This window comes from Lagenorhynchus albirostris, chromosome 6, assembly GCF_949774975.1.
Source record: "Lagenorhynchus albirostris chromosome 6, mLagAlb1.1, whole genome shotgun sequence".
NCBI classification, from domain to species: domain Eukaryota; kingdom Metazoa; phylum Chordata; class Mammalia; order Artiodactyla; family Delphinidae; genus Lagenorhynchus; species Lagenorhynchus albirostris.
The window spans coordinates 7,805,064-7,827,922 of NC_083100.1; the positions used below are offsets into that span (position 1 = coordinate 7,805,064).

At 38.1% G+C, this 22,859-nt stretch overlaps 1 protein-coding gene and 1 non-coding gene across 12 annotated transcripts in view; one reads left to right on the top strand and one right to left on the bottom strand.

Annotated features, from left to right (window-relative positions):
• The window catches only part of DIS3L2 (DIS3 like 3'-5' exoribonuclease 2), a 375,493-nt gene that overhangs the window by 235,149 nt on the left and 117,485 nt on the right, over positions 1-22,859 (bottom strand). For all 11 annotated transcript variants that reach the window (XR_009541014.1, XM_060151851.1, XM_060151847.1 and 8 more), the window contains exon 6: positions 14,760-14,994. Coding sequence is in view for 10 of the 11 variants with exons in the window: in XM_060151851.1 (XP_060007834.1) it covers positions 14,760-14,994 (235 nt within the window). In the remaining variant the exon portion in view is untranslated. The remainder of the gene's footprint in view (positions 1-14,759; positions 14,995-22,859) is intronic.
• LOC132522529 (U6 spliceosomal RNA) lies at positions 18,332-18,434 on the top strand. The gene has a single exon (XR_009541269.1). It is a non-coding gene; the product is annotated as a U6 spliceosomal RNA (small nuclear RNA).

A 22,859-nucleotide genomic window follows, 5' to 3' on the forward strand; every position in this document is an offset into this window, starting at 1 on the left:
CTTCTCTGTGTGCACTATTTGTGGTTTCTAGAAGCCTCTGTTCCCTAATGATTTTGTCACCAGCCCTCACTCCACATGACACTGTTATCCCAGAGTCCTCAAGCTGTGGAGAATAAAATCTAATGGGTCACTGGCCAGTCAATGTATTGATGTTTCTTAGTCAGGGGTCTACTCATGATCCAGCTAACGTCCCGGGGACAGGGCAGACTGCATCTACCACGTCAGTAAAGGCAATTGCCATGGAAGGGGACTAAGGCAGTCACGATCCACAACACACGTCTGTTACTATATCTCCTCTTATGGAATAATTTCACCTCAAGGACAAGCATCTGGATTTTACTCTTCATTCATCTTTCTCTTCCTAGTAAGTGGCAGAATGCCTGGCTTGTCACTCCCTCTGCATCTCCCTGGATGCTCTTGGTTGAGATGACAGAACATTCAACACAAACTGGCTTATATCTCAAAGGTGAATCACTGGCTAATGCAATTAGAAGTCCAGAAGGAAGACAGGCTTCAAGGTCAGTTGATCAGGGCCCAGCCCTCTAATGGTTGTAGGGGCCCAGATTTTTTCTGCTTCTCCACTCTTCTATCCACAGCACTTGGCTAGTCATAGGATAGCTTCCAGTACCAATCAGGGATAAATCTTTCATGTTCACATCCATCAGGAAACTACTTACATCCCAGAATTCTAAGCAGGAGTCACCCTGATTAGACTGCTTAGGTAATGTGCCTATGAGAAGAGGAAATGGTTTGAAGCTGCAACATCCAATGCAGTAGCCACAAACCACATGTAGCTATTTTAAAATAAAATTAATTAAAATTAAATATAATTAAAAAGTCAGTTTTTCAGTCACAAATTTCAAGTGCTCAACAGCCACATGTGACTAGGTGGCTACACAGAAAGTCCTACTGGCATAAGGTAACCAAGTAACTAGTATGAGGCAACCCAAACTTGGCAGCTGGGGTCAACTTAGTTCAAAGTCCCAGGAATCTGGGGAAGGGGCAGATGTCCAGATGAAAATCTAGATGCATACAGGAAAGGGAAAGAGGGAAATAGACTCTAGATGGGCAAAGAACAATACTCAACATAGTCTTCTAGAAAGAAATTAAACTGATCTGGCATGATCTGCTCTTCAAAAAAAATAACCCATTTGTAGAAACTGTCTGTTGTCATTTGAGGTACAAGGTGTTTTTCTTTTACAAACTCACTAACTTCCTGTGGGACACTGGACATGCCAAGTAACCTCTCTGAGTCTCAGTTTCCTCGTCTGTAAAAAAAAAAAAAAAAGAAGGTGAACTAGATCAGTTGTTTCTAACCTTTTAATCAGAGCAGAATTTTTTAAAATACATTTTTAAAAATTAATTTTTGCCTACGATCTCACACTTTGAAGTATTTTTAGTAATTTAACTGCATCAAAAATTAATTTGTCACCCTGTTTTTTAATCAAAAACACACAACTGTTAATTAGAGCCTCTGATCACCAAGAAAAGTCAATGTTACCATGGTAGGCTAATATCATTTGTATCAAAAGTAAAATAAGTTGACCTTGCAGTCTTAAAGCAAATGAACTATTTTCATTTAGTGTCATGAAATATTTATAAATAATGTGAAGTACTCCACTGGAAGCCCCGAGGGGTGGACTAACACCCGTCAAGGAGCACCTGATCTTGTAGGACTCATGTAGGTCCAGAATTTTATGATTTCTACAGTAATGCAACTGTAAACAGATATGACCCTCGTCACTAGCATAGACTAGCCTGACCTGGAAAGTACCAGAGAGAGGGATGAGTAGACAGACTTAGAAGAAAGATTCCAAGGGTGACTGGAAATAAGGAGAAAATGATACCATCACACAAAGATGCTGATCTACATTTTTATTACCAGTAAGCCCCCCAAAAGTAGATTATTAAGTAATTCAGGGAGCCAAGTATAAAGCTAAAAGTGGACAGCAAGCAAGAGAATCAAGAGTGCAATACTGCAAAGATGCTAAAAGAACCATGGGCAGGGGGGTGGCTCCAGAGACCTTCAAGTCTTCATTCACCTCTACTGAGGAGAGGGGCAGGCACACACAGTGACAGACATATTAGAGGCCTGGGAACTTCTGTTTCCAGGTAACAGCATGAACTGCATTTAATATAGATTATTTGCTTTTATTTAAATTTCTATTCCAATAATTTGGTGTTAAAGTACTAGCAAGAAGGCTGACAGGCATGTCTATTCCTAGGTGCTGTAAGGAATGGATTGGGGCAGAGTATATTCTAGAAAATAAATTACTTGTAATGTTAGAAAAATGTTCTGAAACCCAAGCTCCCTAGGTCTGTTGATACATCAAAGAGAAAATAGGTAGGACTGACTCAATGATAAAAAATGAGAAGAGGAGAAGGTGAAAATGACAAGCCAGAGAAAGAACTGGACAAGCTTCGATCATATTTCAGTAAAGAACAAATATTATTTTTTCAAGATTGTTATAATTCATCATGGTTTTCTATCTCTGATAACCCTTCTAATAACTATGTATTTAACAATTTAAAAATTCCTTTAAAAACACCCACATTTCTCAAACAGCTAAGTATATGACACAGCAATTCTACTACTGGGTATAATTTCAATGGAATTGAAGACAGGAACTCAGATACTTGCTCACCAATGTTCATTTCAGCATTACTCACTATTCAATAGCCAAAAGGTGGAAACAAACCAGTGTCCATCAACATGAATGGATAAACAAAATGTGGTATATTCAATATAATGAAATACTACTCAGTCATGAAAAGGAATGACATTCTGACACATGCTACAACATAGATGAACCTTGAAAACATTATGCTAAATGAAATAAGCCAGACACAAAAGGAGGAATATTGTATGACTCCACTTACATGACATATCAAGAAGAGACAATTTATAGAGAGGAAGTAGATTAGTGGTTAGCAGAGACTGGGGCGGGTGAAATGGGGAGTTGTTTAATGGTTACAGAGTTTCTGTTTAGCATGATAAAAAAAACGTGTGGGAATAGTACTAGATAATAGTAATGGCTGTGCAACATCATGAATGTAATTAATGGGACTGAATTGTAAACTTAAAAATGGTTAAAAAGACAAATTTGGTGCTATATATATTTTATCACACACACAAAAGATTTTTAAAACCACAAGAGTTTCTGTTCCTTATAGAGAGTGTAGGGCAGGGAATAGTGTGATAATATTTATTGCTTTCAAGGAGGGAAACTCAGGTGGCAGAAGAGAACAGGTAGGCCTCCGTCCTCTGACAGTCCCTTAAAGAAACTCTTAGAATAGAGGAGTTCTTCAAGGACCTAAACAGATGCCGATGACGCTTTAAACTACATTTCCAATCCAATCTCTGACATCAACTTCAACCTACATTTCCAACTATACATGACCACCTCAGACTTAACATGTTTAAAAGAAAGTCCTTAGGAATACAAGATAAAGGTAGAGATTACTTACAATAAATAAAAATAGTAGAAATAAGTTTCTACTAAAAATTAAACAGACAAGTCACTTCCTAGTGTAATAAAAAATGAGGGGAAAACTGAGAGGTTTGATTATAGATGCAGAGGAAATTAATTGAAAAAACTTCGTACAACTCTATTCTAAAATATTAGAATAGGTGGCGAAAATGTATGATTTTCCTGGAAAATATAATTTTAATTTTTGCATTCTCAAAATTAATGCAAGAAGAGGGAAAAAACCCTACAGAAGCAAAATAATCATTACACATGGAGAAAGCTGCCAGCTAAGGAAAGCCCTAGCCCATGTTCCAACCATGCGTTCTTTAAATGCTTCAAGTATTGAGAACACTTGATCATTCTCAATGCTATTCTGACTGCTCCAAAGCAGTGAGAAAAAGAAAGGTCCCCAGTTCTTCCCAAAAAGTTAATAGAGCCTGATACCAAAACACAAAAAAGACAGCACAATAAGAAGAAACTGCAGACAAATCACACATTTTGTATTTTAAATCCAAAAATCATAAATAAATATCAGCAAACAGAACTGAGTTACATGTTAAAACATGCTACACACCACGACCAAGTGAGAGTCATGGCTGTATGAGGGATGCAAGAATTATTCAACGCTATGTGTCATCAAGTAAACAAGCCAAAGGGGAAAAAAAACAAAATCTTGAAAGAAGCTCAGAAGGCACTTGAAAGAAAACTTCAATATCCATTCCCAATAGAAACTTTTAGTTAAAAAAGAAAAGGGACACTTGGTTAACTAGGTCTGAAGCCAACAACCAGCACTGTGCTTGAGGGTTTAATACTGGAAGCATTCCTATTAAAGTCCAGAAGAAGGCAATCACCACTATTATGTAATACAGTTCTTAAAGCAATGGCCAGTGACATGAGGAAAAAATGAGAAGCACAAATTAGAAAGTTAGGGACAAAATTATTATCTGCAGATAAAATTGTTTTATACCTAGAAAATCAAAGCCACCAACTAGAAAATTATTGGAAATAATAAGAGCATTCATTAAGGTATCCAGTTTAAAGATACACAAAACAACCCCAAAAGCTTTCTTATATATCAACAATTACATGTAGGAAATTGCTGGAAAAAATTCCTTTCAAATTAATACTAAAGAACACAAAATACTCAATGTTTTTTTTCTAATACTCAAGTTTTTTCTAATGTGCAATAATGCTATATATAAACTATTAAACATATTAAGAAGATGTAAGATTCAAAATTCACATTGTGAATAGGTTTGATAAACTAAGACATACATAGACCATACTATAGTCAAAACAGCAAAACAGGGCACAGTCCCCAAAAAAGACCCCACAATTGAGCAAAAATTGAGGCAACAGATTTTTACCCAAACTATTTTAATTAGCGTGTTGCATTTCCTAACAGTAAATAATTAAAACATTCATTAAAGTCTTGTTCAGTATCAACTATCAATTTCAGTAGCTTAAACCAGTGGTTCTCCAAGTGTGGTTTGAGATCCTGCCAAAGGCCCACAAGGTCAAGACTCTTTTCATAATAATACTAAGACATTATTTGTCCCTTTCACTCTCATTTTCTCATGTCTGTAAAGTAGAGGTCAGCAAACTAAACTGGCCCACAGGCCAAATCCAGCCATGTCCACTCATTTACATATTCTCCACAGCCACTTTCAGGCTACAAAAACAGAGTTGAGTAGTTGTGACACAGAAGTCTCTGTCTCTGGTGTATCCCACAAAGCTGGAAATATTTACTATGTGGTCCTTTACAGAATACCTTTGCTAATCCCTGCTCTAATGAACAATAGAATGTGTGCTTATGTATTCTTGTGTTTTCTAGAATTTTCTAAGATTATCAATTTAAAGTACAAACAAGTATATTTTAGAAGTTAATTCCATTTTTCTCCTCAGTATTTTGACTATGGTTTTATCTACTATACATCATTAACCTCACTGATGCCCAATAAATCATTATTTTAAAATCTGAAGTTCTCCTTAAATGTACACAGAAACACAACTAGAAGTAAGTACACTCATTTTGCAATATTTTAAGGCTTTCTTTGTTTTAATTTTAAATACAGAAATATTGATAGATATAACCTACATACACAAAAGCATTCTGGAGTCTTCAATAATTCTTAAGAACAAAGAAGTGTCCTGAGACCAAATAACTTGAGAATCACAGGTTTAAATAAAGTTGTTTGCAGCAGAATACAAATTCTTTTCAAGAACACAAGGAATACTCTCCAGGATAAATCACATGCTATGCCACAAAACAAGTCTCAACAAATTTAAGAGCACAGAAATTACAACAAGCATTTTTCCCAACCACAACAGTATGAAACTACAAGTCAATTACAGAAAGAAAAATGGGAAAAGCACAAACATGTAAACACTAAACAACATGGGTCAATGGGGAAATCAGAAAATACCTCGAGACAAAAGAAAACGGAAACACAAACTCTATGGGATGCAGCAAAAGCAGTTCTAAGAGGGAAGTTTAGAGTGATAAAGGCCTTCCTCAAGAAACAAGAATAATCTGAAATAAACAACCTAACCTACCATCTAAAAAGAACAAACAAAACCCAAAGTCAGCAGTGGGAAAGAAATAATAAAGATCAGAGAGGAAATTAAATAGAGACCAAAAAAACAACAGAAAAGATCAATGAAACCAAGAGCTAGTTTTCTGAAAACACAAACAAAACTGATAACCCTCTAGCCAGACTCACCAAGAAGAAATGAGAGAGAACCCAAATAAACAAAATTAGAAATGAAAGAGGAGCAATAACAACCAATACCACAGAGATACAAAAAATCATAAGGAAATACTACAAACAGTTATACACCAACAAACTGGATAACCTCGAAGAAACAGACAAATTTCTAGAAACATACAACCTGCCAAGACTAAATCAAGAACAAACAGACAATATGAATAGACTGATCACTAGTAGTGAAATTGAATTTGTAATTTAAAAAATTCACAGCCAACAAAAGCCCAGGACCGGATGGCTTCATAGGGGAATTCTACCAAACATATGAAGGAGTGCTAATACCTATCCTCCTCAAACTATTCCAAAAATTGAAGAGGACAGAGCGCTCCCAAATTCACTCAGTGAGGCCACCATTACCCTGATACCAAAACCAAAGACACTACAAAAAAAAAAAAAAAAAAAAATTACAAGCCAATATCTTTGATGAACATAGATGCAAAAATTCTCAACAAAATATTAGCAAACCAAATCCAACAGTATATACAAAGGATCATACAGCATAATCAAGTGGGATGTATTCCAAGGACACAAGGATGGTTCAATATTTGCAAATCAATGTGGTACAGCACATTAACAAAAATGATAAAAATCACATAATCATCTTAATAGACACAGAAAAAGTAGTTGATGAAATTCCATATCCATTCATGATAAAAACTCTCATCAAAGGTGGTAGAGAGGGAACATATATCTACATAATAAAGGCCATTTATGACAAATTCACAGCTAACATCATACCCAATGGTGAAAAGCTGACAGCCTTTCCTCTAAAATCAGGAACAAGACAAGTATGCCCACTCTCGCCACTTCTATTTAACACAGTATTGGAAGTCCTGGCCACAGCAATCAGACAAGAAAGAGAAACAAAAGGCATCCAAACTGGAAGGGAAAAAGTAAAATTGTCACTATTTGCAGACGATATTGCTACTATATACAGAAAACTTGAATGTCTCAAAAAAAAACTATTACAACTAATAAGTGAATTCAGTAATGTTACAGGATACAAGATTAATATACAGAAATCTGTTGCTTTTCTATATTCGAATAATGAACTATCAGAAAGAGAAAGAAAAAAAATACCAATGCCATTCAAAATCTCATCAAAAAGAATAAAATATCTAGGAATACACTTAAACAAAGAGATTAAAGACCTATACTGTGAAAACTATAAAACACTGATGAAGGAAAGTAGAAGGTGATACAAAGAAATGAAAAGATATTCCACGCTCTTGGATTAGAAGAATTAGTATTGTTAAAATGGCCAGACTAACCAAAGCAATCTACAGATTTAATGCAATTCCTATTAAAATACCCATGACATTTTTCACAGAACTAAAACAAATAATCCTGAATTGTATACTGAACCACAGACTTTAAGACCCTCAATTGCCAAAGCGATCTTGGGAAAAAAAAGAATATAAAGCTGAAGGTACCACCCTCGCTGACTTCAGACTATACTACAAATCTACAGTAATCAAAACAGCACGGTACTGGCACAAAAACAGACATATAGATCAATGGAACAGAACAGAGAGCTCAGAAGTAAACCCATGCACCTATGATCAATTAATCTATGATAAAGGAGGCAAGAATATACAATGGATAAAAGACAGTCCTTCAGTAAGTAGTGCGGGGAACACTGGACAGCCACATGTAAAAGAATGAGATGACAACATTTCCTCAAACCATATACAAAAATAAATTCAAAATGGATTAAAGACCTACAGGTAAGATCCAAAACCATAAAACTCCTAGAAGAGAACATAGGCAGAACATACACTGGATATGCTATAAGAATTAAATAATTAAATGTCATGAGGAATAATTATAAAGTACTTAGGGCCTAGCACGCAGTAAATGTTCAATAAGTATCAGTGATTATTATGTGTAAATACATATCTGGGTGTGCATGTATACAAAAATATACCTAGGTATATCCTAGGTATGGCAAAAGAAGTATTTAGAGGGAATTTTATAGCTTTAAAAATATTTCAAAGGAAACAAGAGAAGTCGAAAAGACATATTCAACTCAAGAAGTTGGGAAAAGGACAAAAAAGCAACGCCCCCAAGTAAGGAATAAATAACTAAGATAAGGGCAAATATCAATGATATACAGAACAACATCATCAACAATAAACAGAAAAATAACACAACCAAAAATCATGTTCCTTGAAAAGATTAATAAGATAGATCTTTGGCAAGCAAGAGTTAAGAAAAAAGAGAAGAGTCAAACAATTAAAATACAGAACGAAAAGGGAGGCAAAAATACCAACACAAGGAGTCATTTTAATAATTAAAGAATATTAATGAGTATTAGGAATATCTATGTGATCATAAATTCAAATGGATAAATTGCCCTTCAGTTATGCCAAAATTGGCATCAAAAAGAGAGACTGAACAGACCAATCAGTATAAAAGAGACTGAAAGAGCAAAGATCTCGCCTTCTGAAAAACAGCAGGTGCAGAAAATTTTACAATGAGGTCTACCAAATTTTAAGGAAGACTTAATTCCTGTTTTTTTTAATTAACTTTTATTGGAGTATGCTTTACAATGTAACTCCTGTCTTATACAAGCTATTCTGGGAAAATAGTAAACCGTCAGTACAGACGAATTTATTTGCAAAGCAGAAATAGAGACACAGATGTAGAGAACAAACTTACGGATATCAAGGGGAAAGGGGTGGTGGTGGGATGAATTGGGAGATTGGGATTGACATATATATACTACTATGTATAAAATAGATAAATGAGAACCTACTGTACAGCACAGGGAACTCTACTCAATGCTCTGTGGTGACCTAAATGGGAAGGAAATCTAAAAAAGAGGGGATAAACGTATACGTATAACTGATTCACTTTGCTGTACAGCAGAAAGTAACACAACATTGTAAAGCAACTATACTCCAATAAAAATTAAAAAAAAAAAAAATGACCAGGACATTTTATGAAGCTAATATGAGCTTGAGTGTAAAAACCAGATAATGATAAGAAAATGATAGCTCCGTTTAACATGATACAAAAAAATCCTACACTATATATTACCTAAGTAAATCCAATATTGTACTTAAAAAATAATAATATATTGGGATTAAGTAGGAGTTATCCTAGGAATTCAAGGATCGTTCAATAACAAAAATACATTTAAAGGAGAGAAACCAAATGATACTCTCAATCAATAAAGAATCAGCTTTATGAAGTTCAGCAAAAGGCAAAACTGTGGAGTTAATAAAAGACTGTATGAGAAAACATCTATGTGACCTAGGAATATGCAAAAAACTAAAAAAAAAAAAACCCATAAAGTATATGATTAATTTTATCACAGAAAAATTAAGAATTTTTGTTCGGTGAAAAACACCATAAAGTTAATAGACAAATGACTAAAGGACAGAATGGTAGAAGATATTTGTGATGCCTAAAGTGGAAAAGGGATTATTATAGAGAATAGATAAGAACTGCCTGCAAATCAACAACAGAACAGTAACTATGATGGAACAATGGGCAAACAATATGAAAAGGCAATTTACAGAACTTAATCTCTAGAGTATAAAAAACTAGAAAGCTGAATAATTCTAACTATTGGCAGGAATGAGAAGGTAAAAGAAGCTTCATGGGTGTGGAGAAAAGGGAACCCTCCTGCACTGCTGGTGGGAATGTAAATAGGTACAGCTGCTACGGAGAACACTATGGAGGCTGCTTAAAAAACTAAAAGAGTTGCCATATGATCCAGCAATCCCATTCCTGAGCATATTCAGACAAAACTATAATTCAAAAAGATACATGCACCTCTATTTTCATAGCAGCACTATTTACAATAGCCAAGACATGGAAGCAACCTAAATGTCCATCGACAGATGAATGGATATAAAAGATGTGGTATGCACACACACATACACACACAATGGAATACTACTCAGACATAAAAAAGAGTGAAATAATGCCATTTGCAGCAACATGATGGACCTAGAGATTATCATACTAAGCGAAGTAAATCAGAAAGAGAAAGACAAATACCATAGGACATCATTTATATGTGGAATCTAAAATATGACATAAATGAACTTCCACGAAACAGAAACAGACTCACAGACATAAAGAACAGACTTGCGGTTGCCAAGGGGGAGGTAGGGGAAGGGAGGGAAGGATTGGGAGTTTGGGATTAGCAGATGCAAACTATTTTATACAGAATGGATAAACAACAACGTCCTGTTGTATTAGCCCAGGGAACTATATTCAATATCCTGTAATAAACCATAATGGACTTCACAGGGAGGAATGGCTGGTCTAGCACAGGTCTTAGACATTGGAGGTCCTGACCATCTGTCTCTACCTGAATCACACATGATATGAATGCATCACCCACTCAGTCTAAAAGACAGGGAAGGGCTTCCCTGGTGGTGCAGTGGTTAAGAATCCGCCTGCCAATGCAGGGGACACGGGTTCGAACCCTGGTCCGGGAAGATCCCACATGCCGCGGAGCAACTAAGCCCGTGAGCCACGACTACTGAGCCCACGTGCCACAACTACTGAAGCCTGCGCGCCTAGAGCCTGTGCTCGGCAACGAGAGAAGCCACCGCAACAAGAAGCCCGCGCACTGCAACAAAGAGCAGCCCCCACTCGCCACAACTAGAGAAAGCCCGCGTGCAGCAACGAAGACCCAACGCAGCTAAAAATAAATAAATAAAAGACAGGGAAGCAAAAATTCCCACTGTATCCTTCTAACATAGGTCTGGACAAGGCTTTACTCTTTTTTAAAAACAAAAAAATACTTTAAAACACTGGCACAAAACATTGCCCAAAAATTGTGGTTGATGGGAAACTGCCTTATATTTAATTTTTAATATAATTTCTGAAGCAAACATAACTGTCTTCTAATTATATTAATCATCATTATACACAGTGGAGAGCTAGGAAACAAAAACATAAGAAAGATTTGATCTCAGAATCTGGAAACACTAGCAGAAAGGAAATGAAAAAAATTAGCTCGGAGAAAGAAGGGTTTCTAGACAGTCAGGAGTACGGATTCTTGGCATTTCAGTAACCCCAAAGTATCACAGGAGAATAATCATATGGATCTGCTTTTCTCAGCCAAAGGGAAATATGGTTACTTTTTATCCAAGGAAAGCGAGCTTAAACCTAGGCAATGAATAGGCCTGTTGCTGGAAGGAGATGAATTTTAAGTGTGAAAAAAAGGGCTCTTCCTGACTCCTAAGGTTGACTTGGGCAGGCCCCAGGAGGCGCAGTAATAGATCGATTCAAACCTCGGAAGGGAACAAGGATTCCATGTGGATTCTCCCTTCAAAAAAAGAGCTGAAGGTGGCCAGAGACAAAAGTGAGAACTTAGAGGGTCACCGACTCTACATTCAAACCCATGTTCAGTCATCAGGGTACTGGCAGAAGCTTCTCTCCAGACCAGAAAGCTGAACAAGATCTCTGACAGCCCCTACTAAGGTAGAGAACAGGAAAAGTACATCACAACCTGATTAGGTCAGCATCGCCAAGACTCAGATGGCCAAAACTGTTCTTAAAGTTCCCAAAGATGTATGATAAAGAGCTACTGTACCAATTAGTCATGATGTTTTTTTATCCTTTGGAGTTTGCTAATCAGGCAATCGTTATTCAAATACTCGATACCAAAGAATATTTATTTGGGTTGTCCCCGGTCTTGACACAGATGGCAGTTTTCTATGCTGACAACAATGCCATTGCCTGGGAAGTGGTAAAAGCTCAGCCTTGGGAGGCTGTGGGGCTGGACCTACAAAAGGGGCCCAGGTCTTTGGCCTATTCTCTCAAGGGCTGAGGATGATCCAGATCCATGTGGTCTTCCTAGAAGAAACTATTGTGTAGGTCTGAGATGCCCGGAGAAACTTTTCTCTGAATGCAATGATAGGCATTTGCTGCATACAGCTGGGGTTACCTGCTCAATTACCAGAGAAATTGGTAGTTATGGTAAAGATACGAATGTTTCCCGGGCAAAAAGGGATATACTAAGTAGACATATGTAATATGTCATGTTTGCTTTGGGTAAAAGAAACATGATATTCAAACAAAAATCGCTCTTTTGCACACAGGTGTGAACTAGGATTAATAATCCATTTGCAATTACAACACAAAGCAATGAACCTTTCTAGAAGTCTTAGGAAAAGTTTATGATGTTCTTAAGGTTATGGTTTGTTTTAATAACAAATTTCAAACCCTTAAATGGTGCAAAAAGAACTAACATCCTAACTTGTAACCAGATTTTATATTATCCAGAGAAGAGAAGCTGGTTGAAATATCCTTAAAAACACCATGATTTTTAAAAAAGCAAATTGCAATTTTCCTAAATATCAAGAGGGCAAGAAATGAGAAACAGCCATGTGGTTTCAAAACTCTCTATTTAGAGGCTAGCAGGAAAGAGAAATTGGTACCAGATTCTGAGGGAAGGATTAAGGCTGTTCCTTCAGTCAGGGCCAGTAAGGAAGCAATATAAATAACAGTAGCATACGAAGACCATAAAAACAGTAAGGAGAAAAACTGCATACGGTGGACTTGTAAAGCACTCAGTGACACTTACCTGCAACAGAGATGGAGGAAAATTACAACAGAGGACAAATCAAGAGTACGTCTGGCATCAGAATTTCCCAAACAAAGGATAAAGTGAATTATTAATATCCACCCTGGGCATCAATTCTGCCATCACTTCCATCCATCAATATTTCCTTGCCCTTGTATTGGTACCAATCACTAATGAGAAACTGAAGCATCTCATCCCTTCAACTTGGAACCTAGAGGAAAGAGGCTGCTGAGGTCTTCCAAGTTCAATCACCTGAGCTAGGTTTCCACAAAGTAGTTTTGGGCCAAATACCCAGTAAGTTTTAAAGTACTCCTTCCCCTGGCTTTGTCCTTCAAATATCTCTCTCCCTTGGTGACCCTGCAGATGAGGATTTGGCTATTTAGGGTCCTGGTTATTAAACTGTTTTTAAAGGAAGAAAGAAGAAACATCAGAAGAAGGAATTTTCAAGGAATAACATCCAAATGACATTGGCTGTGCCCTGAACAGCGGAACCACTAGTTATCTAAGCAGGCCACAAAAACAAAAGAACCTGGGTGCCCTCAGGTCAGCAGTGAGGTGGGGCAGTGAGGAAGCAGTAGCCTCTTCATTCAGATAGAATTTCAAAGTCGGGAAGTCCTTCTGAATGAGTAGCACTTGGCACCAGAAAGTGACACATGCTTTTAGAAAGTGCTCGCTGCCCGAGATCACTACCTCATCAGCAGTGAAGACACAGAGTGATCCTTATGCAGTCACTTCCTGAAATCACCTCCAGCTTTCTTCAGGATGTCAGAGAACTGTGCTCACCAGTCCCTATCACAGGGTGTCTGCTGAACATCCTCCTTTAGTAATCTGGCATTTCTTCTAGCCTTTCGTGGGGACTGTGCCAGAAACTTCTTCCTGATAAAAAACCCTCATAATCTAGTTGGCCTAACCAGGTCGATATTTTCCATTTCATAACATACATAAAAATCAATCTGGCTAGAAAACATATTCCCTGCACTTAAAACCTCCTAGAAATCTATACATTGAAATATTCCAATTTTCATTGCTACTTTCCCTTAAGTTTTCCAGACTGCAGTCAGGTAGGGCCCTTGGTCACAGCTCTTCGCCTATGTGCTTGCAATTGCTTTTTTCAGTATCCAGGGGACCCATGGCTTAAATTTTGATCAGAGAAAATAAGACTGGCTTCTTTTTTGTTTTTTTTGAAGATGTTGGGGGTCGGAGTTTAATTTATTTATTTTTGCTGTGTTGGGTCTTCGTTTCTGTGCGAGGGCTTTCTCTAGTTGTGGGAAGCGGGGGCCACTCTTCATCGCGGTGCGCGGGCCTCTCACTATCGCGGCCTCTCGTTGCAGAGCACAGGCTCCAGACGTGCAGGCTCAGTAGTTGTGGCTCACGGGCCTAGCTGCTCCGCGGCATGTGGGATCCTCCCAGACCAGGGCTCGAACCCGTGTCCCCTGCATTAGCAGGCAGATTCTCAACTACTGCGCCACCCGGGAAGCCCCAAGACTGGCTTTTTTAAAAGCTTACAATCAAAACACTTTGTAAAGATAATCTACTTATCAAATTTAAGGTGATCTATTCACCACTGAGGATGAAATGTACCAAGTTAAAATTAAAGCAAAATCCAGGGTAAAACGAAGTGCTTTCTTTGGAAGGATTTTAGTTTGGTTTAATTATGTTCATATCAACCACAGGGTGGGATTGGGCTCATCACAGGAAATTTCAAGGTTAGCTATCAACACAATGCAAAACCCATTAGGAAATGACAACAGCAACCACTGACCACACAAATCACCAGCAGCATTTGTCCCCTCCTCACAAACAGCAGCTGGAAGCCTGTCAAAGATCCCCCTTTCCTAAAAGCTGCCACAGGTTAGAAACTGGAAAGATACCAACTGTATTGTGTGATTAATTCTGTAGCACAGAGAGAATTCCAATACTTAAAACAATCTACTAAAATAAAACGTCGGAGATCAGTCTGGAACTCACCTTTTTCATGAACACAAACTGAGAGTTTCTTAACACCATCAACCAGAGCATTCTGCATGTTGCCATGTCCATCTTCTGAGTCGCTGTCATCAAACTGAGCCTCTATAATGACATCAGGACTGTCATTATAGCCTTTCAGGGACTGTTGCAGGAGATGGCTTCCACAGAGCTCCTCAGGGAGATCTGATTCATAGGCACCTTCTGTTTCTTTGTCATTGCTCTCTGGTTTAATTACCTGAAGAAAAGAGAAAAGTTCTGCTAAATCACTGGAGGGAAAAATGGGAAAGTGCAGATTTTTCTTTTTTCATTTTTCTTTCCTAAGGAAAAAACTGCACATTCAGAAGCACTGGACACTCACCATGTAGTTTGACAAAGAATCTTTATTTTCCAGATGCACAGATTACCTTACAATCAATCCAGCTCTTCAAGATGCCCAAGATTAATGCTACATCCACTTCTATTTTTCTGATGTATATTTTCATCCTCTCTCCCACAAAGGCCCTGAATACCAGAAGTACCACACTGCTTCACAAAGTGTCCATCACATGGGACCAACTAGTATGCTGGGAAATGATAACTCAACATAGTTTGTCACTGTGTTCCCAAATGAAACCACAAGAATGTAAGATGAAATAGAAAAAAAAATTAAGTGTGAACAAGAGTTTATAAAATGTTCCCATAAAAAATATAAACCCTTAATTCTCCATTTTGAGGCCTGAGATCAGTATAGAAAGCACACAACTGATAGACATTTACACTAGAAATAAGAATGAGCATTACACAATATGTCAAAAATTTTCATTTTAACAAAAATGAAGCAAATAGGAGAAAAGAATCCACTACTAATCCATTCAGTGAGTTAGTCACATGACACTCATATGACAGTACCCTTTGATTTCTATGGGCACAATATTAACATACACCAGTGTTATTTAGTCACTGAAAAAAAAAAAGGTGACCCTATATGTAAATCTGCCCATCTACATTAGCAAAAAAGACAGCAGATTTTGTAGGTTCTAAATGTTACTTAGAACACCATATCCTTCTAATAATCTATTTCTGGATGAGAAATCTATGTGCAATTTAAACATATAATCAAGATGTGATCATACATACGTGTGTGTGTATTTGAATTGGATCACTATTGGTAGCACACTCGTTTCGTTCTTTCAAACAAATGCTGGAAGGCCAGCCTCATGCCAGGCACCCTCATGAGGCCTACATTTTATAGTGAGGAGACAGATGGTGAACAATTTACTCATTCAACAAATCGTACGGAGTAACTTTCACGGTGTAAGGCACTGTTCTAGGTGGCAAGGATGCAGCGGTGCACGCAATCAAAAGTCTAATAATGGTAAGTGCTAGTGAAAAAAATATATAATATGAAAATGCTGGTTATTGGAAACTGAGGCTAGTTTACCAGTAGGGTGGTTAGGGAGGATGCCTCCTGGATGAAGCGACATTTGAGCAGAGATCTGAATGAAGTGAGTGAGCTTCTAGCAGTTTCTCTATGTGCTTATAATTGAGAAGTCCAATATTTTTCTGACTTTAACTCTGGGGTTTCAAATTAGATGCCTGCTTTCAACAAACCAGATTAACGTTCAAATTAGATCACACAAAGATCATGCTTAATGAAAGATCTTCATTTTATACAACGCACAAAAGGTTATTAAAAGAAATCTTTCTCCAAACATTATAATGTCACAGATTCCAATTAACATAACTGTCCCCAATGAATATTATAATATCCACCCAGAAAATCAAAGTAAAAGATTACAAAGATATTCACACAATCAGAACACAGACTCTAAAAGTATATTCCCAAAGTTTTAAAATATGACTTCATGAAAATGTGATAACAGGAATCTGACTCTTGTCAGACTCACTGATTTATTCATTTGTTCATTCATTAATTTGTTCATTATTTCCACATTTGTTCATTATTTCCAAACAAACAAGGCTCCTTTTCTTTAACAGTTAAAAAAAAGTTCAATTGGCTAAGCCAGAAATCTCTAAAAAGATTCCCCTTAGGCCCCTTCCTGCATGAGAACATAAGAGTGAAGCAACAGCTAAGTTTTAGATTAATATACAATTACAAAACCAGCTCTCCTGCACTTCTGCCTTGAAACACGAATCCTGGTTTCATACCTGACCCAAAATATATCATTCAAAAAGCAGAATTCACTGACAAATTAGAGAAGAAAAAGAAATCTGACATCACTCAAATCAGCAAATCCATTCAATTTCCTTAAATGTGCCGAGCAAATTCAATAACATTTAGGAAGATCTGCCCTTGACCACCCTCAAAGAATTAACACAACCTTGGGCACTGTCAGAACAGCCCAAAGCACAGGCAGGAGGTACATGTGCATACCCTACGTCTAAAGCACGGTGGCTACAACACAATCGCTGGTCTACTGTTCTTTTTTACGTGTCATCCCATACAAACTTTATCTCAGAAAGAAGAGAGCTGGGGGCAGGGGTGAAAGAAAACAACTGACATGCTACAGTTAGAATATGAGGTAAAATGCAGTCTTCTGGAAAGATGTTAAACAAAGGTTCCAGGCCTTTACTTTCTATTATGTATTTATTTCTTCTGCTAACGGTTTCAGAAAGGATTTGGTTCCCACAGACCAAGGAGAAAATATTAGAGGGTAACCAGAATTCTGACTTTATAAAATTTGAAGGCTTGGGCTTCCCTGGTGGCGCAGTGGTTGAGAGTCCGCCTGCCGATGCAGGCGACACGGGTTCGTGCCCCGGTCCGGGAAGATCCCACATGCTGCGGAGCGGCTAGGCCCGTGAGCCATGGCCGCTGAGCCTGCGTGTCCGGAGCCTGTGCTCCACAACGGAAGAGGCCACAACTGTGAGAGGCCGGTGTACCGCAAAAAAAAAAAAAAATTGAAGGCTCAACTATCCCACAGTGAAAGGTAGTCTTTGTATGTATGTATATGTGTGTGAGTAAAATATAAAGAGAATTCTGTAATCACCATGATTCTACCTACCTACATATTAAGAATTACGCTTTGGCTTACACATACAAAGGTTCAAGGAAAAGTCAATGGGAAAAAGAGCACAGTAGAAAGCAATGACCAGAGTACAGCAAGCTTAACTGTACAGCACATTTCAAAACCAACCCAGTTCTGATTTTATGATAATCTCCATGGTTTAGATTACCTATACTCAAGAATTAGTGTTTTAGGCACTAAATTCACTTTTGAGTTACTAAAGCAGAGAATGCTGTATGGTAGCAGGGTTTAATGAATAAATCAAGTCATTCAAAACTGTATAATTAAAATATAAATTAATACATTGCATTTTTAAAGTATTTTCATTCTATTTTTGTTATCGCAGTACAAACAAGAATAAAATAAATGTTATGGGGAAAAAAGATCACCTTAAAGTCATTGGATGCAACAGGCACCCTAGAACCGTTCCATATCACATATTGGTTAAGAATGAGGGTTGTGGAACTCCTACGAGAAATGGCTAACCCAAGTTTAGAAAAGGAAACAAACAAGATGAAACTGGGGACTTCCCTGGTGGCACAGTGGTTAAGAATCCGCCTGCCACGCTCGCTTCAGCAGCACATATACTAAAATTGGAATGATACAGAGAAGATTAGCATGGCCCCTGCACAAGGATGACACGCAAACTCGTGAAGCGTTCCATATTTTTTACTCCAATAAAGATGTTAAAAAATAAATAAATAAATAAAAAGAAAAATCACTAAAGCACTGAAAGTTATTGGAGCTATAGGATGCTACGGCCATTTTCATTCTTAATGAAATGTCAGCCATAATGTTGAATAAAAATGTACTGGATTAAAAATTTTAAGTGTATAGAAAAAAAAAAAGAATCCGCCTGCCAATGCAGGGGACACAGTTTCGATCCCTGGTCCGGGAAGATCCCACATGCCGCGGAGGAACTAAGCCCGTGCACCACAGCTGCTGAAGCCCGCGTGCCTCGAGCCCGTGCTCCACAACAAGAGAAGCCACAGCAATGAGAAGCCCGCGCACCATAACAAGAGAAGCCACAGCAATGAGAAGCCCGCGCACCACAACAAAGGGTAGCCCCCACTCGCCACAACTACATGCAGCCACAAATAAATAAACAAACAATCAAACAAACTAAAAAAAAAAAAAGAACCTGGAAGATCCTGTCATATGGGAAAAACAAGCAAGCTATCACAGGCTACTAGAGCCTCATCTAAAGGACTCAGGAATCATCATGAAAGGGCTCTCTCTGGTCAACCTCAGAAAATTCTAAACATTTATCCTACTTTTCCTAGATAAAATGTACCTCAGGTTAGCCAAACAGTTGATGAGGTAAAATTCTTCTTTATAGAAGAGTTTCAGCTAACTAAGAAGGAATGACTTAAAGACTTTCATTATCACCATTCTGATATCCCTACTGAAATGATGGATGCAGAAGATGACCATCAATGGTTGCAAAATGCTGATGGGGACGGAGTTTTATAATGGATGGACCAGAGCAACAATACCTGAACCCACTGATTAATACAAATATCATAAAAAGAGAAAGAACCAAAGTACTTCCTGATGTACTATAATTAGGAAGTAAATACTATACTGGTGTATGTACTATAATTAGGAAGTAAATACCACCATCTGTGAAGTATTTTCCCCTAACTTGAACTTAAATCTGACCTGATATAGGTAACAGAGGAAGATGTTAAACACCACTAGGGAGAGGATCCATTTACACTCACTCCCTAGATGATTTCATCCAGTCTCATGGCTTTAAATATCTCTATATGCTATTAACTCCAAAAATTAAATGCCTCGCCTCAACCCTTCCCCCAAATTCCAGACACATATCCAATTGCCTACTTGACATCTTCATTTGGATGTCAGCTGGCGCCTCAAACAGGAGAACCCTTGGTCCCCACCAGAACCCATTTCTCTCCCAGCACTGCCTCTCTCGGCAGATGGCACCAAACTGGGGCATCACCCTTGACTCTCTCCTTCTCACACCCCACATCCAATTATCAAGAGAGACTTCCTGTAAAATATATCTTCTTGCCATTTCCACTGTTACTATAAAAATCCAAGCAACCTTTATCTCCTTGCAGAACTACTGTAATAACTGGTCTCCTGAATTCTATTTTGGACCAAAGGAACTAGAGTGATCTTTTTTTTTTTTTTTTTTTGGCTGCGTTGGGTCTTCGTTGCTGCAGGCGGACTTTCTCTAGTTGTGGCAAGTGGGGGCTACTCTTCATTGCGGTGCACAGGCTCCTCATTGCGGCAGCTTCTCTTGTTGCAGAGCACTGGTTCTAGGCACGCGGGCTTCAGCAGTTGTGGTGCACAGGCTTCAGTAGTTGTGGCACACAGGTTTAGGTGCTCCACGGCATGTGGGATCTTCCCAGACCAGGGCTCAAACCCATGTCCCCTGCACTGGCAGGTGGATTCTTAACCACTGCGCCACCAGGGAAGCCTCTGAGTGATCTTTTTAAAACAAATCAGATCATGTCATTCTCGCAATAGCTTCCCAACATCCTTTCATCACCATGCCACAAGGTGTTGTCAAATCTGGCCCATATCTATTTTTGCATTCTCATTTTCTACAACTTCTTCCTCTGCAAATTACACTCCAATCCTAGAGTTCTTCTCGCTATTCACAGAATACTAAAATCTTCCATCTTGAGATTTTTACAATTGCTGTTCCCTCTATCTGGAAAACTCTTTGCCCAGCTATTCACAGGGATTGTGCTCTTCATTTTGGTTAGGTCTCTGCTCAAATATCCTCCTCTCAGAGAGGCATTCCCTGATCCCATTAACTAAAACAGCCCCACCTCGCTGTTATGACTCTATTTCTTACCCTGCTTTATTTCTCATCACTGCACTTATCACTACCTGATAATATATTATATACTTACCTGACAATATATTATATACTTTCTGTCTCCCAACTAGGATGTGGGTTTCATAAGCACAGAGGCCATTTTATTCACTGCTATATTCTAAGAGTTAGGAATAGCATTTAGTACTCACTCAAATATATGTTGAATGAATGAACAGCAATTAAGTAGGAAATGACCTGTTCAGAGTCTATCTTCCCTGATAAGTATAAACTCCATGAAGTCACATTATATACTCAAGTCTCATCTGAATGAATAAAGAACCAGAGACGGCATACTGCATCTAACATTTCCACACATCTAAACTCTACCCATCTCTCAAGACCTAGTCCAAATGCCTTGGATTTTCTATAACCCAGAATCCACCACATAGTCTTCTCAGGTCCTCCTCATGCCCTGCTACCTGCCCCAGACCAGAGTAATTTCTTCCTTTTCTAAAGTCCCAAAGCAATTTATACACACCTCTTCTACGGCACTTCTCATTTTTTTCACTACGCTAGTGGTATCTATGTATGTGATTTACCTCATCTGTTAAGGCTGTTTGCTCACCAATAATATCTCTCTGTATATTCTATGGCAACTTGCATAATCAATCTAGGTGCTCAATATTTGATGAATAAACATTATTTGATGGATAAAAGGGTAGAAAAATGAAAAAAGGAATATAAAAGACTATCAGGATGCAAGAGAGTTTTCAGCACAGTTTCCAGACACACGAATATGTGGATTAGAAAGTAGAAGCCCAATTTTCCCTGGATCTGTAAAGTAAGGGGCCTTCTTCTGTGGGACTGACCTTGAAAGAGTTGAAAAGTCTAGCTCAGTGGTTCTCAGTTTTGAAGTTTAGCAGATCCTGCTGAGAATCAGAAGAAAGCTATAACTCCTTCCTCCACAGAAAAATGCACATCTACAAGTAGACAGAAAGTACTCTATAAGAATTTAAGAGTAAGGGGAGTAAAAAGTCTGGTGCTGGAGGCTACCAGTTCAGGTTGGTCAGTATTTTGGAGCGCTCTGGGGTCAGAGTGAAAGGAGGTAGGCCTCAGGAGAATGGATATATTACTGACCTGGTTAACTGAGGACTTTAAAACTTCCTCTGGTTTCCTCCACAGACCTGAGAGAGAGGCAGCTGACTGCACTTATTATTCTGAGTGCACGCTGCAACTGGGATTACTTCTCCCTTGGAGATTTAGTCTAGTCTCTGGAGGACAGGACAGAAACAGATTAGTGAGGGAACCAAATCGCTGGGGCACACAGAACTTTTTCACTCTCAAGTCTTGTTGCATGAACGGGATAGGATGAGCATCACATAACCTGCTAATAAAAATAAACAGTGAAAATGCAAATACAAACACACACACACACACACAGAAATGTTTGTCAGATATACCCTGAAGTTAGTTTTACCATGGATACATCTGTAATCTACCTATTGTCTCCTTTTGGAAGGTGAAATTGGGCGACAGAGTGGTGTGGCAGTGTAATGAAGGGAAAAGGTGATCCCCTTTCTCCAACAGGCTGCAATCTCTGGCGGGCGGAGAGCAGTAATGTGGCCTCTTCAGTAGTACTTGGGAGGAACCCTGAAAACCGTTAGGGATGAAATTGAGAGGAGGCTATTAGAAGCTTACCACTGAAAGGAATAGGCCTACGCCCAGAATCTTGAGCTCTGAGACACAGAGAAGAAGAGATACACCTTTTGGAAAAGGAGAGTGGGTGTAGCATGACTTCTGTACTTTAAGGGGAACCCTGTGTTAGCAAAGGAATAGCAAAATGCCTTTTAGAATATCCCTAATTCGAAGACAAGAACACTTGCTAAATCAGAGACATGATGCAACCATGTGAATGGAAAATGTCTAAGGAAGACGCTAATCTAAAAGGCTGGCAGAATTTTAGAAAATAATATTTGAGAAAATATATAGGGAAATACATTTTAAACATAACCAAAAAGCACTGCCATGAAAGAAGATAATGATAAATTCAACTCCATTAAAAGTAAATTTTTCCTTTTATCCTAAAATAATGTAAAAGAAATTTAAAAAGATAAGCCATAGAAGTACTCAAATCCAGAATATATAAAGAACTGCTATAGATCAATGAAAGACAATCCAACAGAGAAATGGGGAAAAGGCTTAAAGGCACTTAACAAAATAGTGGCTCTTTACTGCCAAATAAACAAAGAAGATGGAAAGCTGCTCAGCCTCGTTTGTCATCAGAGAAATGCAAATTAA